Here is a 17,372-nt window from a genome sequence, read left to right on the forward strand (position 1 = left end):
ATCTTGAACAACCGTTCAGGATCGCCACACCGACGGACGCGACGGACGAGGCGCTCAGTTGACGATGCGGGAAGCCCTCGATGTCGTGCTATCGAGCACAAATGCTATCGTTGTGGATGCTACGACGCTACATGCCATGGTGGTGGCCTGTAGCGTGTTGTTGCTGGTGTTGAATTTGTTCGTGGTAAGAATTGCACATGGACATCGTGGTGGTACACCATTTCATGATGGTGGGTTTGACAGGTCTTTCTCGGCAACAAGTTCTTTACAATGTCTCTTGTCGTTCAAGGTGGGATCCTCGGTGGTGTTGTGGTTCGTCGAGTTCACGCCTCTCGACGTCGTTCGTCATCGATCTCGTCCACTTAGGGCTGGTACGTTGGAAACGCCATTGCTGACTCGATCGACAAGCACACGCCTGTGGTGGCCCTCGTTACAGCCATTGGTTTCACGATCTTCTGTGCATTTTTCACGTGCGTGCTGCACCACTGCATGCAGTTCCTGTTTGGTACCGATCCTCGTGTGGACGTCGCGCTGACCGCATGCGCCGCAACAGGACTCGCGTTGGGCGTGCAAGTTGGCTCTGTTCTCAACGTGCTATGGCTGCACAGTACGCGACGGTTTAGTGACGGATGGACTAACGGCCTCAACCTAGCGATGGACTCCCCACTCAACCGAGCCAACCCCAACGTGCTTGGCTACGTCGTCATGGCACTGCTTGGACTGGTCCTTGGTCTCGGCGCCCTCTTCACTGGCAAGTACGTACCCCCGCGGCGCCTTGCACTTGTGATTCATCATCACGTGTAGGAAAAGCCGCATTCCATTGACTGCGTGGGTTGGTGCGTACTGGGTCGTCCAAGCGATTGGAACCGTCGTGGGCAAGTACGGGAACCTCTCTCATGTGGTCGCCTTTGCTCTGTGGGCAATCCATCGTCATGCGCTTGGCGTGATAGCTTTCCGCCAACATTTTACCCATTTCCACAGGACGCGCCGGTATTTGTTCCCGTCGTGGTATGGATGCATGCGCGATGAGCGCGTCCGACCATCCTCACGGAGCTCACGCTGCAGTTTTACTATTACATCGGTGCGTGGATCGCTTTGGCATTGCTCGGGTCGTTCGTGCAAGCCCGTTGGCGACGACTTGAGCCCCGAGGAACGGCGGCGCTGGATGAAATGGACGACATTCAGCTCGAAAAAGCGTACCAGCAGCAAATGTCGTTCAGGCAATTGTAGGCATTAGGCGAACGTGTCTGTCCTCCATACACATCCGACGAGGCTTTGCGACATTGACCCCTTGTGGTCATTGCGCTCGGCATTCGAGTCGCATCGCGAGCATGGTCGCTAGGCGATTCCGAGGGGGGTGTTGCGAGGGGGTCGGTCCCGTGCAGCGTCGTGTACAAGCCATGCGGCCGCCATAAACACAAACACACTGTATACCTCGAATCATTTCTATTGTGCTCGATGCTGACAACACTAGCGATGGCTACGTCAGTCTTCCCACCCCAATTGATTTGCTTGCATCGTGTTGGTATCGCCATCGATGGCAATGCAGTTGTAGATGGCGTAGGTCAACCGCGACGAAAGCACGTCGCGCGATGTATACCGTGGCAGCTCGAGCGAAAAGAAGCACGTGTGCGACACAGGCATGTACATGTCGGCCGGGTGCCGCTCAAACGCTTGGAGCTTGAATTGTTGGCCTGCTTGAAATTCTTGCACGGACCGCGGGAGCCGAGACCGCCCCCAGACAAACCGAAGGAACGCTTGACGTGCTTCTTGGTTGTACTCGCGCAAGACTTCCCAAAACCACACGACATGCTGGTTCGTGGGGCTGCAGCTGCTGTATTCGGTACACTTTTCGAGCAAGTCAATGTCAACGTCGGGGGTGCCACAAACCAACGCCTCGAGCTCCATCCACGTAAACAGACGTAGCAACCGAAGCGACACAACCATGCCAAGTCCTTGCCGCAAGTACGCCGCGGCAGCGTCAAATTCGTGCATGCGGTACGATTCCACCAAGTCGGCAAACTTGTGTCGTGTGGCAAATGTCACGGGGATAGCATCGCCACCTTCGACGAGGTCGACTTGACGATTGTCTGTCGACAGCGTCGTCATGGTTTCATGGATAATGTCGGCAAACATTTCTTCCGTCACTCCGCTCTGCTCGATGGTCCGCAGCGATCGCATCGAGCTCACCACGAGCGTGTCGATGGCTTCTAGGTCGTCCAACGTAATCGGGTCCTGCACGAGCAACTTCCACACAACTTGGGACAACGTCAGCGACATGCAGTACTTGGTGCGAATCGCCACGCCGAGCAACTTGCCAAGGAAGATCAACATGCCGGAATGGTGCTGATGCGCGTTTGGATGTAACACCCACGCATCGCGATGACTGCCGACATTGTGCTGACCGTTGGGAGCTGGCAAGAGCAGCGGTAGCTGCGAGCTTTGCAGCTCCACACAATACTGGCTTAGAGTCTCACGGTATGGACCGCCAGCATCGATCGAGTTTTCGCCCAAAAATGTCACCACGTACAAATTGGTCGATCGGCAGTACGTGGACGGGACCCAATGGATCATTTCACGGTACGCTTGGGCAAACAACGCAAACCGATTGAAGTCGTTGCTGGATTGCTTCCAACGGGACGCCTTGGGTCGGTTGAGCGTGAGCGCCATGTCCGGGGATGTCGCCGCCTTGGTTTGCTCCATGACAAAATCCCATAGCTCATGCTTGACCAACCCAAAGATGTACCCGCGGGCTTTGGAAATCTGCGTCGCCAAGCTTGCTGTGCTCGTGAGTTCGACCAGTCCCAACGACTCGCGCAGGGACTTGTTGAACTCGAGAAGGACGTCGAAGCGACCTGGAAGGTCCGCTTTCTTTTCCGTCAGTTCCGCCAACGTCGGCCAACGCAACAACGTATCTGCGTCAGGGGCGAGACTCGACCACTTGGACGACAGCAATCCGGCCAGGGACATCGATCGACTCGTGCACACACTGTTGACATATCGCACCATTTCAAGGTATTCTTTTTGCCGTCCTGGAACGCCAACAGGCTCAAAAAGCGACGGCTCGGTCAGCACAGACCTGGCTTTTACGGTGAGAGGGCGAACTTTGAGGGCATACCCAACACTCGACGAGGATGAAGGGGGCAGGACGTTGGAGGTCCACGTCTTCTCGGTCGCATTTACGATTGTTCCGTGTCGTTTATGAGGCGACGAGTCCACAACTCTGTTGCCGTGTCCATCTTGGCAGAGCCACTCACCTTCCAACGATGGCTTCTGCTCATTCACGCGATGGCGGAAAGCAACATCTTGCCATTTCTTCTCTTCAAAGTCGTACTTTTCAAACACGACCGTGCGTTCCAGATATTGCGTCGCCTCGGCAATGGGTACATAGTCGGCAGGACAATGCAACATTGGAGTATGGCCAAAGTTCCAACGAATGCAGTCAGCACTGCGCAATGACAGGGACGGAAAAATTCCACCTCGTTGCAGCCATTCGTTTTGATCGATTGGCGTCGTCAGCGTTGTCGCGGGTTTCATGGCACTGGAGCCCTCGGTTTCGGCTGGTTCGGAACTTGGCTCTAGTTCAATTTCCACTTGGTCAGCACCAACAAAACTTGCTTCCATGACTGAAGGCGATCCTCTTTCATCTGCAGCGACAGCTGCAACTACCGAGTCATCGGGTAGAGCTTCATCTTGTGCAGTCAAAATCTGGTCCGAGTTGTCGCTACCATCATGGACATCGTCGCCGTCATTTTCGTCGTCATTATCCTCCTCTTCGTCATCTCCCCAGAGTCCGCCCAACATGGACGCAGTGGGGGAATTGATTTCCTGGGTTGGTCGTCCGCAGTTTCCGCCCCCTCGTTTGAACGAGATGTTGTCCAAGAGGCGGCCGTTCACAGAGAACGTCATCACGCCGGCGTCCCAGTCCAACATGCACCCCAACACATCACCTGCTTGCCACGGCACTTCCGAAATGTGTTCTCGCTCTCCGTGCCATTTCGACTGCGCGACGGTATTCAAACCGTACGACAGTTTGCAATCGCCGATACCACTGGTGGCTCCCGCAGGGGCACAGTCCTTGAACGACCAACCCACTTGCACGCAACCAGCCGTGAAAAACGTGACTTCGTAGTATACTTTGGTCGGAGTCGTCAATGGCGAGATAACGCCAAGATACTTGGGACGAAGACTAGCAAAGTGCATCGAGTGATTGTCAAAGGTCATGGCAGACATGGCTTGCGACGTTGAGACGATGGCGCGCGGAATGTCCTGGACTGGACGCTGAACCTAGCACAATCGATGGCAATCATGACAACAACCCACGACCGTAAGAATACCTCCAGCAGTGTGCTTTCGACGACGAGTTGGTCAAATGTTGGGCATTCTTCCGTCAAGTGGCGTTCATCGTTTACGAAAAATTCGGCGAGCTCACGCAGGTGCAACGGAGCGTTCCAAATTCGCAGCCCAAACACGTGTCCAGTAAGTTTGTGAGCGGGCGTGGACTTGGTCGGACCAGCGCCGAACGAAAGACTTGCCGGCGACGAGTCAAGATTCAACTTGGACGGAAGACGCTCGTGTCCAAGCATCTTGGAGTCGGCATGGATTGAAATCAGCGACCCTGCTGCACACACTTCAAATCGATGCCATTCTTCGAGGGTGCCGCCGACGGACACAGCCATCGACTCCTCGGAAACATGACCGATCGTAAATGCCAGTTCGTGACTTGACGTGACGGACAAGCTCATCCACCACGCGTTTTCGTCGCTCGTGATACAAAAGATACTGCACGGTTTGACCTTGTCCAGCTTGAGCCAGAACTGAATTGTAAAGTCTCGTTGGAGCGACGTCAAATTACGAATGACAACATGCTGCGTCCCGTCCAAGCTCAAACTTCCCTTGAACAGTGGCGACACAGTCGTCTTGGGCTTTGCCTGGATTTGCAACGTCTCGCCATCGACGAGCAGCATGCTGGACGGGGCAGCAAACGGCGAAACCAAGTCGACGTCGAACCGGCCGTGAAAGCCGTAGCGATAGATCCCAGTTATGTTGTTGTCTAGCCATTGCACACGCACTGCAGACTTTGCGACACCACCCCAGCTTTCAAGACTCAAGATAACCCCAATATTCCCTGGACCACCATCATCGTTACCGTACTGCCAGTCGCTGCCCCGACTGACGCGTTTCAGGATCACGCTGGTCGGTGCGACATTCTTCTCAACGTACGGTGACGTCGCAAGCAGATTGTTGGCGCTGTCCAACACAACTGTCTTGCCACAGCTAGTCAGTTGCAAGGACTTTTCTGGGTCCAAGGCAGAGTTGTAGCTCAAAGCCACATGCAGCTTCTTAGCACCAGGGAAATTGACTTCAGTGTCTTCACCAGAAATGTCGACGGTACTCGGAGAATCCACGGAATTCAAGCCGCGCAAAAGACGAACGGACTTGACGATCTTGGCATACCACCACGGACTCTCCGTAATCGTCTTCCGCACGCATCGCAATGGCGCTTGCTTTTGGATCAAGACTTCGTCGCCTTGGTGAAGCAAGACGACAGCAGGATAGAGCGTAGACAACGGTTCTCCCACCAACGGCTTGGACGTGAGCACTGCATTGTTCCGCTTGAACGTCACAAGCTTCAAATGCAAGTCCACTTCAAACCCAATGACATCTCCTTGTTTCAAAGCAAACTCGTCGGGGTAAGCAGACACCAACCTGTCTTGGTCCGATGAGGCCAGGCCAATGCTGATGCGCGACTTCATCGTTTTGATGAACACGTCCCACGCGTGCAGGCCGTTGTCAAGCCCTTGTGTGGTTCGGACAAGCACTGGGCCATTCATCGGCAGGATAACACCACTCATCCCGTTTTCGACCAAAGGTTTAATGGCAGCGGTGGCGACAAACTCAAAGTTGGTAAATGTGTCGGAGAGCGATTCGGCTTGGAGCAAATAGTCGTCGAGCTTGAAGTCCATGTCAACGACGACTTGGACGAGCCGCTTGAGGAGCACGGAGGCCTGTGGCACCTCACTTTCGAACTGGAGGCACAGCTTGTTTTTGACAAATAAACACCATGTCTTGATTTGATGTGCCGTCAAATCTTGGAAAATCGATACATCGGTCAGAAATGACGCCCACACATCAATCAGTTTGATTTGCATGTCCTCCGGCATGAATTGATACAGCTGCATGGTCAAATCCAGCACGCGCGCTACGAAACGTCGAGGTATGGTTTGAGACGATGCCAACGCGCGAAACACCCAACAGGCCAAATGCAACGAAGCCAGCTCGTCGGGTTTTGGAGGTGGTGTCTTCGTCTCTTCATCGTCGTCGTACTCGGCATACGCTGTAAACTTGATCAAGCGAGTGCCGCCAGTATCACTAACGTATTCAAAGTTCACTGTGACAGTGTCGGATTTCACGACCAGCGGGGGTGTTTCACCAACTCCTGGCCACGAGCTGCCTTTGGGTCCTTGATATTTCGAACCCACGACGTCACGTTGGTCGTAGACACGGACAAACTCGTCACTTTCGTGGCAATGCGACTCTTTGTCGAATGCAAGACGGATCGACGTCGCGCCAGGAAAATGAATCTTCACGACCGAGTCGCGGAGCATGTCGTGCACGGTTTTGGTAAGAATGCGGCCCCGCGGCAAAGACTGGACAAAGGCGTCGACTGCCGCGACATACAACGACACGATGTCGTTGGCAAACGCTGTGTGCGCTGCAAGGATCTTGAGCCGCTGTCCGAGCGTATCACCAATCGTGTTCTTCTCGAGCGCAAAAAGCTGCGCCAGCTGCACAAAAGTGTCGACGGGCAACACATCGTCTTTGAGGCCAGATGACAGATACGACCGCAAGCAGTCCTTTGCATATTTGATCGCCATCGACTGCGAAAACTCCCGCAACAGCGTAGTGTATGCATCGCCTGACTGGAACTCAATCGTGTCCACGTCGAAATGGGACTTGAACTTGTCGGCATCGTCGCGCTTTGTGACCACCAATTCGTCGGGCTTGGGTAGTGAAGTATACAAGTCATTCCATCCGGGAATGCGCATGGAAAACTCTGACGACGGAAGTCGAGAGACTCGATGGAGACTCTTAGGTTCCTTGACTTTGCACCACCCGGTGAGCCCGACGTACTTGACTCGCACCCATCCCTTCTCGTCGTCAAATTCCAGGACTGTCACTACATTCCCGCGACGCATTGTGATGATCTCGGGACTGTCCTCATCGCGTTGTTCATGTACGGTCCATTCGGCGATGCCTACTTCCCAGTCCACCGACTGTTCGTCCTTCAAGTACAGAAGCGCATCTGTGTCGACAGCACGATATTTCTTGTGCAAGTGACTGGTGGCTTCCAAGGGTACAACGCGAGGAAGCAACTTGGTGTGTTGAGGCTGCTCGTACATGATTTCAGACAGGTGGTACATTCGTTGACTCAACTCGTCGAGCGTAAACGATGTCGACGAAATGTCGCTGTACACGGCTTCGACAGTGAATTTGTACCCCCAATCGTTGTTCGAGCTGTCGGAATGCCAATGCAGGACGAACGAGTCAGCGGGGATTTCAAGCGCCGATCGCCCGCCAAACCCTGGAAAGTTTTCCGATCCGTCTCGACCACTGTAAGTGTCATTTCCCCATCGTTCCGAGTGCGACTCGTCCTTGTAAAACGTCACGTAGTCGCAACCTTGTTCCGTTCGAGATGCAGGGTCGAACGTGATCTTGAGCAACTTGGCATTGCTCATCACAATCGTTTGGTACACGTCTTGGCCATCTCGGTACGGGTGAAGGGACTCGTACACGTGTGTGGTTGGTTTTTCGCGCAGAAAGACTCCCTCTTGATGCAACAACGCCAGTTCCATCAAAGACGGCCGAAGCGACGGGATGACTGACGACTGCGGCAGGTGCTGAAACAAAAAGTTGATCGCTTTCATCAGACGGGCCTGGGCATCGAGTTGAGCGAGCGATTCGTTCGAGTTCAACCCATGCAAGACGTCCACGAGCGCGTTCAAGTACGGAGTCAGCCGGTCGTACAAGACATTTAGATAGTTCGGACATTGAGGAGCGACGGATAATTTGTCGAGCGGAAACGAATCCACCTTGGTCATGTCCATGTCAAGCAGCACCCGTGCCGTGCGCTTGTTCCCGAACACGTCGAACTGGAGAACAGTCCCCACTTCAATCGAGTCTGCTTTCACGAGGCAGTTGACTCGGCTTCCCACAAATACACCGTCGTACATGCCGCCCATCACGGCCAAAGCAGACAGCACTTGATCGAACGATCTCTTGTCTTGCAACATTTGCATCAAGGTTGGGGCTATGTCAGACCCCAAATCAATTTGATGACAACACGCACGAAGAAATGCAGCGTAGCACGACGCCAGCCACATGGCCGACGCCGCCGACAACTGGACTTTCGGTCGCTTTTTTCCCCACAGATCCAACATCGTGGCTAGACTTGCAAATGCTTTCGTGATGTATTGTTGTTTGCCTTGAAGATCGACTTGAACGTGCGACAGGAAATGGCTCATCACAGTGGCGGCACAACATCGCACCGACACGGGCAAGTTCGACGCGAACGCAAGGTCAAGCACGTGGCTAAGCGGCGCCGGCGGGGCAATCACTTGGCTGCCATATTCGTTTTGGCTGAACAGGCACATGCTGATCAAGCTCAGAGCATGGATACACATTTCGGCGCCATGCAAGGGTATCACGGCGGCTGGGGCTTTCGCGGGGATTTTCGTGGGAGGAGCTTCGAGTAACTCAAAGTCTTCAATGTAGCACTTCGCTGCCTTTTGGTTGGACACACGCCTCGGCGCCTCTCCAAAATACACTTGATACATTTTGTTGGTGTTGGGGGAAGGAGAGGTACTTTCAACGACTTGAACCGTCATTCGAAATCCCTACAGTCACTCGTCAGCTCGTAGCACGATCACGTCTAGATCGCTGTACCCAGAGTTCTGACGTGTCTTCGGTGAACAGCCCCACGACAAATTCGCCGGATGGTACGTCGAGCGCCCTGTGCATGATTCATTTGAGTTACAGTCCATCTTGGATACACAGAGACGTACGGGTTGTCGCCAACCCCAGGAAAGTTGCTGAACGCTTGGTTGTACATGTTTTCGCCATAGACGCATTCCATGGTCTCGTCCAAGTAGATCGCAACGTAGTTGGAGGCTTGCGTCAAGTTGGACTGCGGGTCAAAGGTCACTCGGACAAGCTTGGCGTGTGGAATCGATACGGGAAACATCGACCATTGCTCCGCTTGACCGTGGAATGGATGAGGTGTTTCGACAACGTGAATCGGAAGAGACGAGTCATGGGACTGCAAAACGCTGTGGAGTGTTTCCTCGACTGTATCGGTCCCGTCAATCGTCAACGTCAGCGAGTCTCCATTGCGGCCAAACGATACGTAATGCCACTGGTCTACACGAACGGGAGCAGCTGTGACGAGAGTCGCCGACTGCGACGGCCCTAGACTGACCGTCCCTTCAATCTTCAATTCGGTTGTCAAGCGAAGGTTGATCTCGCCCCAAGGGCCATGGGTATGGTTCGTGCGCAGTAAAATTTGTCCGCTCGGGTCTTGATCGACAGGGATGACTTCCAACATATTCTTGTCCGCGTCAAACTTGTGAAAGCCCTTCTTCGCCTTGGTATTGCCATGAGCTTCCCACTCGACCGAGAGGTCGTTTCCGTGAATGGCAAGTACGACGCCGCTCGTTGGCACGTTTTCGGTGTCCTTCCACTGCGGCCCCTTCACCACTCGATCGCCTTGTCGAAGTTGTCGCCACTGGGTTTGTGGAACGTACACCCACACGCCCAACGACACGAACGGGGCGTCCGAATTCAAGAGCGATCCTTCCATTGGAAGGAAGACGCCAGCTCCAGCGGGTTTGTGGACGCAGTCCAAGTAGTGCTGAACGCAAGTGCAGAGTTGTTTTTGCAGGTTGGACTCCTTTTCTTTGACCATGAAACGTTCCAAGAAAACGCGGGCGGTGGCTTGCGCTGTCTTTCGGACCCGCTCGTCGGATGACAGTAGCAAGTTAAAAACTGCAGGGATGACGTCGCTCTTGAAGATCAAGTGGGCATCTTTCAAATCGTAGTCCATCGCAACGCACTTCAAAACGCTCGTGAGAAGATTTGGGGTGCAGGGAGCCGCTGCATTTGTCGTTCGCAGGATGTTTGTAAACACTTCAAGGCATTTGGAGAAGACACTTCGAGCGTTGTTCCGCAGGGACAGCGAACATCCGTGTGTGTGCGTGAGAAAGTGGACCTTGTTCGTATCCAGGTCTGAGATGGACTTGACGAAGCGTTCGAGCAAGTTGTGTTGGAGCCTGTTGTTTCGACTAATCTCGGACGTTTGGTACAGAATTGTCAAGCTAAGCAACCGAAACTGGGCGCGGCGATTGCGCAAGGCCACGGCGGCAGCCAGGTCCCCGACCACGACGTCACTCTGGACGAACTCGAGGACGAGCTCCGTCACGGTTTTTTCATGGCAGCCTTGGTGTCGTCCGGCCGATTGCTTTCGGTAGAGCATCTTTCGTTTTAATTCTGTCGCTGCCTCAACTTCGTCGACAAGAGAGTGCCACTTCTTCAAGAGCGATGTGGTGCTGTCACCTTTCTTCAACGAAGTTCCATATTGCGCCAGCAAATTCCACCGCTTCTTCGCACCCATGGGGTCTTCGGACTCTGTCGCCAAGCTAAACGAAGCCGGGGCAAGTGACAACAAAAACTTGGCACGCTCCTCGACATTTGCACACAACTTGCGCAGCGCATCGTCGGAGGCGCCGACATATGCCGACGGCTGCCGGCTTAGCTTTGGCTTTGTCGCAGAGGCTGCTTCGTCCGGCTTTCTCGTAGCACGTTTGGCATCCCCGAGATCAAACCAGTTGCGCATCTTTTGAGCATTCTTCCACGCCTTCAACAAGGACGGATTCGGGTCGGTGTGTCGGCTTTGACCGAGTGCATACGCGTCGACACTCCACATGTTGTGGTGAAGCATGGCGGCTGCGACGGCGCGGACAGCGCGGTTGATGTGTGCCACCGTCCCTTGGTCTTGAATTGTGTGCTGCTTGAGAATTTTTGCCAGGTGTGCCGCGGGAGTGTCGGGGGAGTTGAGTTCGATCAAGTCATTCAAGAACACCGACACTTCAGTCGCTTCGGACGTGTCAATGCCACCATGGAGCAAATCGCAGTCGAGAAACTGATGTTGTTCGGTCTCGAGCCACTCGAGGGGCATCCACTTTGGTCCGATCGTGGCAATCGTTGTGAGTAAGTTCGAGATCTGCACTTCAACGGCCACGAGCCAATGCAACTCCAGCGACATGTTGTTCTCACAAACGTTAGCCACCGCGGTGAACTTGAACCCCCAGTCGACCGTGGACCCGTCCGAGTGAAAAAGAACGTAACACGAATCGCTTTCAATCACCAACGGCGGGTTGTGGCCGACGCCAGGCCAGTTGTACGACGAATCGCGGCCCGAGTACTTTTCCTCGCCATAATACGCCGTGCACGTCCTGTCGTGGTAAAACGTGACGTAGTCGTAGTTGAGCTCAGTACGCGACCGACTGTCAAATGTAATCGTCATGGATGTTGCGCCATCCAAACGGAGTTCCTTGAGCTCGTGCATGTCGTTCGAATACTCGTGCGCAGATTCCATCTCGACACTCGACTTGCCCACGTACTGGACATCAATGCTTTGTTCGCGCTCGTCCTTTGGCACGGCATCGATCAGCGGGACGACCTTCTTGAGCAGCGACAGAAGTTGCTGCGCCATGTCTTTCAACGACGCAACTTCCCACTTATCGCGGTCGTCAAACTGCCCGTCAAGGATTACTTGGGTAAAGCCCACGAACGACGCGGCAACTTCACCAACGATGCTCGTTTCAAGCACTTCCAGGTGCGCAGAAACGTCGAGGTCGCATAGCTCGACGCAGCCGTGTACCACGAGACTAAATACACGTTGCAAAACAGAGACGGGGACAATTTTTCCCGACACGCCACCGAGGATGCCGTGGACGACCGAATACACCAAGTGCGTGAGTTTTTGTCCAACGGCTGCTAATGCCGTGTCCGTACTGTCCACAAGAAGATGCTTGACATTCGCGACGGACAACGCGACGAGCTTTTCAAACCATTGCATGCCGTCAAAGTCTTTCGAAGCAGCTTCTTGGACTGCTTCCTGCGTCTTTCGCTTGGACGAGAGGCGATCTACCACGAGCTCGACAACAGATCGTTCTTCGGGCGCGAGAGTGTGGTCATGCAACTTTTCCACGTACGACACTAGGAGCTGCCACTGAGCAGACACGGTTGGATGGAATATATCAATGGAAAGCACAAAGAGAAGGCGAGCAGCCTCGACGATTCGTGGGTTGGGCGAAGTGGCCACGAGTGCCTTGAGCACGACGGGAAAATTCAAATTGAGGACAACGTCGGCGATTTCTTTCTTCTTGTGAACGAGCCAATGCAGAGTATTGAGCGACAGCATCTTCAGGCACACGAGAATGACGAATTCTTGCCACTTTGGAAGCGAAGGCCCGAGGGCGGCAAAGTACGACACGATTTCGATCAGCGACTTGAACGTCGACGCGTCGACGTCGACGCCAAACAGAATCGCGGCCGCGTCGTCGCTGACATCCATTTGGTTGATGTCGTCCGGAAGGTGCGAATCCACGATGCGTTCAAGTTGCACGAGAATGCGCAGCCCAACAATGCGGCTGGTCAGCGGTTGGTTCAGTTCTGCTTGGATGTCCGCATCTAAAAGACGCTCCGGTCGCAGGATGACATGGGTGCCTGTGTTAGGGTGGCACAGCACCGACTTGGACGACGTGCTCCACAGCAAGTTGTTGCACGCATCAAAGCAAATCGCGTTCGGCACCAGCGCGCTCTCAACCGAGGCGACGTGAACTGTCGACGTTGCCAACGCAATCGACACCTCGTAGAGCGTGGTGTCACGCTTGATCGTTCCAATCAGGTAGTGGCCATTCGTGTAGAAGAACGGAAGCACATCGCCTGTCAGCAAATTGTGGGCTTCTTTCGGCACATTCGTGGCAAAGTGGAGGACTTCGTGTTGAAAGCACTTCCAGTTGTTGGCCGGGTCCACTTTTCTCCACGCGAGGGACGTCGGCGTCGATGCCACGACATACATGTACAGTCCGTCGCTGCAAAACTCAACGTTCCTGGCGGACTCGATCAACTCGACCGTGCCGGCGTCATCGCAGTCGCGAGCTACCATGTCCAGATCGGCATCCGAGAGCTCAAACATGAACGGAGACATCGTTGACTCATCGTCACGACGGACAAACCACACAAACAGCTTGCGGTGGACGTGCACCAGGTAGACAAAGTAGTGGATGTCGTTCGTGTTGGACCAGCCCAACCACTCCATGAACGTGCTGAGTGGCTGCGTCGCGTAAACGTTGCCAAGGATGGTGCCATGGTACCCCGTGCCCAATTTACTCAACCCTTGGCCAGAAAACGCGTAAATGTACTTGCCATCGCTCGCAATCGTGCCGCACACGCTGTCGTCGTCCTCTTGGAGGCGAATGGTCTTGATCACTTTCGCCTGGATCGATCCGAGTTCAAAGTTGGCTCGGTACGACTCAAATCGAGTCACAAGGTGCGTCACTTCCGTTGAAAAGTTGTCGTCAGGGAATTCAGCACCAATGCGGTTCAGCAGAAGCGACTCGACTACGACAAGCAGGTGATGTGCGAGGCCACTCGATTCCCCCAACGCTAGAAGCAACGACAACGCAGAGACCTTTTCCGCGGGGGTGCTGTCTGCATCATCGACCACGTGGGTGCAGAATTCAAACATGGACTGTAAGATCGCTGCTTCGGCGGTCTTGGGCACAATTCGTTGCAGTGCTTGAGGTGGACACTCCAACACCGTTCGAATGAGAACTCGCATGCCATTGCGGTAGAACGTCGGGTTGATTTGCCGAAACGATGAAAGCATTTCAAGCTGGAGGCGACACGAAGCGAGGGAAAAGAGCTTCTCGGGGAAGATGGCGGGGTCGTGCGCCGACACAGGATACGTGCTATCGGCGTTCGCGTCTTGTCTAGAAGGGGTTTGCACGCATCGTGCGAGAAGGTCCAGATGCGTCTGGAAACAATACGACTCTTGGAGGCACGTCACTTGGTAATTGTTGGCCGACACCGGCGTCTGGGAGAATTGGACTTCACGCAGGACCGCCGACGGTGTCGACGTCTGAAACGTCTTGAGGTCGGCGGCGGTGTCGTTCGAGAAGTTAAAGATGCGAATTCGGTCCAAGTCGTTTCCGTCGAATACACCTGGAGGGATTTCTTTCGTCGCCTCTCTCTTGAGGGTGTCGAGCTTTCGCAGAATCTCACGTTTCGCCTCCTCCGGAGCGTCCAGTGCGAGCGTGCGGAAGTGATGTGCCAGCTTTCCTCCATGACGGAGGATTTCCTTTGGCAATTGGATCGCAAGCCAGTCGTTCTGACTCAGCTCGTCGGCGCTCTTGTCGCTCGACCCCACCGCCGTCGTCATGTTGATCGCCTCCACAAAACACTGACTGATCTTCTCCGGGATTGATTCGTGCCCATTTTTATTCTGTCGCTCTATTCTACATATAATTAACAAGTATAAGGACATGAATATTGAAATCAGGAATGATGGTCTTGTCAGAAAGTGCCACCCAAACGTTCGCTTCAACTCGACCGAGAGCGATCGCGGTTCCAAGTGGGCTCGAGCGGGGGCACCCAAGACAACGGGGAGAATGCAGCATTTCCTCAACATCATGTCAAGCAAAGGGGACGCAAGGCTCGGCAATGTTCGGGGCGTGTTCTGGCGCATCTGTCCTAACGCAGGAGCGCACTGGTTGCCGGTACGTCCAGCGTCGTGGAGAGGTCTCGACAGTATTCGAGCACATGCCACCGTTCCCATGAAGCATGGATATGACACTAGACTGTGTTGACATTGGTCGTCGTGTCAGCGTGACTCGCAGACGTTTTCCTGACCCAGCCGTACCTACACCAAACAAGAGAGAAACGTCGCTTGCAAGTCAGGGACACTACTCGTCACGCACAAGGCACGATTTGTCGAGAAATGCCTGGTTGCCCACGGGTGGAACCCCTCGATGCACTCGTTTCACAGGTCGAACGCAATTCGGCGCGGCAGTCGCACACAGCCCACGACAAGTCCCGTCGGGCGAAGTCTCGGCGCCTTGGGAGTTGCAAGCACGGTATGAAAACGCCTTCTTATCGTCCAGATGGCCGGCGCGGACGAGCTCGGCTTTGGCCTGGCCAGAAGTGCATTCATGTTGCCATCACGGTTCGAGACCTGTGGAAAAGCATATACGAGAACACAGTTTGGATTGCTGCAGCTTGTATTCTTGGAATGGCGGGATGTTGTTCACGGCGGCGCAGAAGGAAGTGCTAGTCCAGCACCTGCGGGCGGGGTGCAACTCACGAAAGGAGTGCGCCGCGTGGCGGATCCAGATCGGGGTGGAATAATTGGGAGGCGTTGACCCAGCGCGCATCGATCGATGGTTCTGCAACAACAGGGGACTTGCCTCTGACAATGGTGCTACCAAACCGCATCGCGCATGCAAGCAACACGACCACCGCCGCCGCAACGAACGACTCCGCCATGAACACTCCCTCGTCGAACCCTATGTTGTGAACTATCACGGCCAAGGGGTCAACGGGGTGGCCTCGCAGTCGATTACCGATTTTGCCACAAGTGCAATCGTGGAGCATCACGCGAGAGACGATCGCATCGAACGGGACACGAAGCGATGCGTGCAAGACGTCGGCGCACCTTCACCTCGACATTGGCAACATCAACACGAATACCCAGCCGCAAAGAAACCCAAACGCGCGTATGGCAACCAGGCGGCGACAACCCTGCGATCCCAGCAAATGGTCGTTCCGCAGCTGGCACCACTCGTTCAACAGATCCAACCCGAAAGACGGTCTCCATTCCGACCAAATCCTGCATCGTATGCATCTCATCAAGTCCATGGACAGCGCCACATTCCTCTCCCAAGCATTGCCACATTGCTGTCAATCGCATCGGCACAACAAGGGGCAGTCCCGACCAGCGGGAGGTCGTATCCGCGGACTACCCAAGTCACTATGCCACCGTCCATCAATGGATTCGACACCTGCGCATGCATCCACGACCTATCCTGGAGCTGCCACCCACTGGATCAAGACAACCTTTCCCTCCCAGAGTTGGGGTACTACCCCATGTCCTCCCCATACACGTCACATTCCCACGTCGCACCTGCATGAGAATGTTGCATCATTTAAACCAGCGCCGCAACCACTGCTTTTGAACAAGGGCATCCACCCTGGCGATGAAGACGAAGCCCATGTCGCGAGAACAAGACGTAGCCGCAAAGCAAAGCGTGCGCAGGCATCGCAGCCACAACAAGGCAGTACAGCCACCCCCGCTGTGTTCGAGAAGCGACTGGCTCGCTCCGTCGCGAGCCAACTTACGAAAGACCACACGCGCCCTCCACCAACGCCTGTACTTGATTGATAAGCAAGTGCAGTCTCCGTTACATCAAACGTTTGCCGTGGTCGGAAGCACAGGTACCTGTCCATTTCCGACTTGGCAGCATCGTGTCGTGGTGTCGTTCAGGCAATGTCTACCCTGTGTCGATTAAAGCAGTGCCTTCATGCACCTGCCCCGATTTTCTCAAGGGCAACCTGTGCAAGCACATCCTGTAGGATGATCGTTGGTCTGCGCTGTCTGATGCAGTGTTTTCGTGGTATCAAGGTTCGTCTGGCTGAAATGCCTACGTCTGCCTGCGTCAAGCCCGCACGAGTTGCAAAAAGCGTTGTTGACGACCGAATTGCGCGAAATTTTTGAGGCAGCTACCAAAGTCGAACCGACGGTGCTCGCCACTAAAACAATTATGGACCGCTATCGCGCTGCGACCGCGAAGTTGGCGGTGATCGCCACTGAAACAATTGTGGACCGCTATCGCGCTGCGACCGCGAAGTTGGCTGCCGGCAGCGACGACGAGTCGGACGGTGTCCAGCAGAAACCCCTGGAAGACTCGGATTGCCCTGTCTGCTTTGAAGCGCTCGCGGACGGGCGACCGGTGGTGTGGTGCAAAGAGCAATGCGGCAACAACATCCACGCCGAGTGCTTCACCCAGTGGGAAAAGTCGCGGCGCGCCCTGGTTGCCCAGGTACAGTTGGTTGCTGCAAGTGTGTGAGTGGTTTGAAGCCTTACGTCGCGCCGTGGTAGCTCACGTGCATGTACTGCCGATCCCCGTGGCCTGTGGCCGATGGAATGACGTCTTTACGCGGCGACGAAGGGTATGTTAACGTTGCGACGGCGACCAACTTGTCCCGACATCGAGGTTGGTCCTGTCCTTTCAACGTTCGCTGACGTTTGCGTC

The 17,372-nt window shown here is 54.6% G+C and overlaps 3 protein-coding genes across 4 annotated transcripts; 2 read left to right on the top strand and 1 right to left on the bottom strand.

The window, feature by feature from the left end:
* The first annotated feature begins 8 nt into the window (after nt 1-8).
* H310_02902 lies at nt 9-1,438 on the top strand. 2 transcript variants are annotated; one of them, XM_008866589.1, is made up of 8 exons: nt 9-184; nt 244-312; nt 367-505; nt 554-607; nt 653-755; nt 805-879; nt 951-1,008; nt 1,066-1,230. In XM_008866589.1, the coding sequence occupies exons 1-8, from the start codon at nt 65-67 to the stop codon at nt 1,228-1,230; spliced, it is 783 nt and encodes a 260-aa protein (XP_008864811.1). In that variant the 5' UTR covers nt 9-64. The 2 variants fall into 2 exon arrangements, with proteins under 2 accessions (XP_008864811.1, XP_008864812.1); XM_008866590.1 differs by having other exon boundaries at nt 951-1,438.
* On the bottom strand, nt 1,425-14,514 carry H310_02903 (hypothetical protein). The gene is made up of 4 exons (XM_008866591.1): nt 9,066-14,514; nt 8,947-9,013; nt 4,338-8,897; nt 1,425-4,287 (listed from the first exon to the last, which is right to left on the bottom strand). The coding sequence occupies exons 1-4, from the start codon at nt 14,501-14,503 to the stop codon at nt 1,486-1,488; spliced, it is 12,867 nt and encodes a 4,288-aa protein (XP_008864813.1). The 5' UTR covers nt 14,504-14,514; the 3' UTR covers nt 1,425-1,485.
* A 1,802-nt stretch (nt 14,515-16,316) lies between these two features.
* Nucleotides 16,317-17,362, top strand: H310_02904 (hypothetical protein; the record flags this gene model as incomplete). The annotated part of the gene is made up of 5 exons (XM_008866592.1): nt 16,317-16,554; nt 16,604-16,688; nt 16,742-16,859; nt 16,911-17,159; nt 17,219-17,362. The coding sequence occupies 5 exons, from the start codon at nt 16,317-16,319 to the stop codon at nt 17,360-17,362; spliced, it is 834 nt and encodes a 277-aa protein (XP_008864814.1).
* Between the last annotated feature and the right edge of the window lie 10 nt (nt 17,363-17,372).

The sequence above is a fragment of the Aphanomyces invadans genome, assembly GCF_000520115.1.
Source record: "Aphanomyces invadans strain NJM9701 unplaced genomic scaffold supercont1.4, whole genome shotgun sequence".
NCBI classification, from domain to species: domain Eukaryota; phylum Oomycota; class Saprolegniomycetes; order Saprolegniales; family Verrucalvaceae; genus Aphanomyces; species Aphanomyces invadans.

Bases quoted from the DNA above. Each gene is read 5' to 3' on its own strand.
- H310_02902 (XM_008866589.1), top strand. From the start codon at position 65: ATGCGGGAAGCCCTCGATGTCGTGCTATCGAGCACAAATGCTATCGTT. The intron at 313-366 runs GTTCGTCGAGTT...TCGTCCACTTAG, and splicing joins GGATCCTCGGTGGTGTTGTG to GGCTGGTACGTTGGAAACGC. The intron at 1,009-1,065 runs GTATGGATGCAT...CTCACGCTGCAG, and splicing joins CGGTATTTGTTCCCGTCGTG to TTTTACTATTACATCGGTGC.
- H310_02903 (XM_008866591.1), bottom strand. From the start codon at position 14,503: ATGACGACGGCGGTGGGGTCGAGCGACAAGAGCGCCGACGAGCTGAGT. The intron at 9,014-9,065 runs GTACGTCTCTGT...AATCATGCACAG, and splicing joins CCTGGGGTTGGCGACAACCC to GGCGCTCGACGTACCATCCG. The intron at 4,288-4,337 runs GTATTCTTACGG...CGATTGTGCTAG, and splicing joins TCGAAAGCACACTGCTGGAG to GTTCAGCGTCCAGTCCAGGA.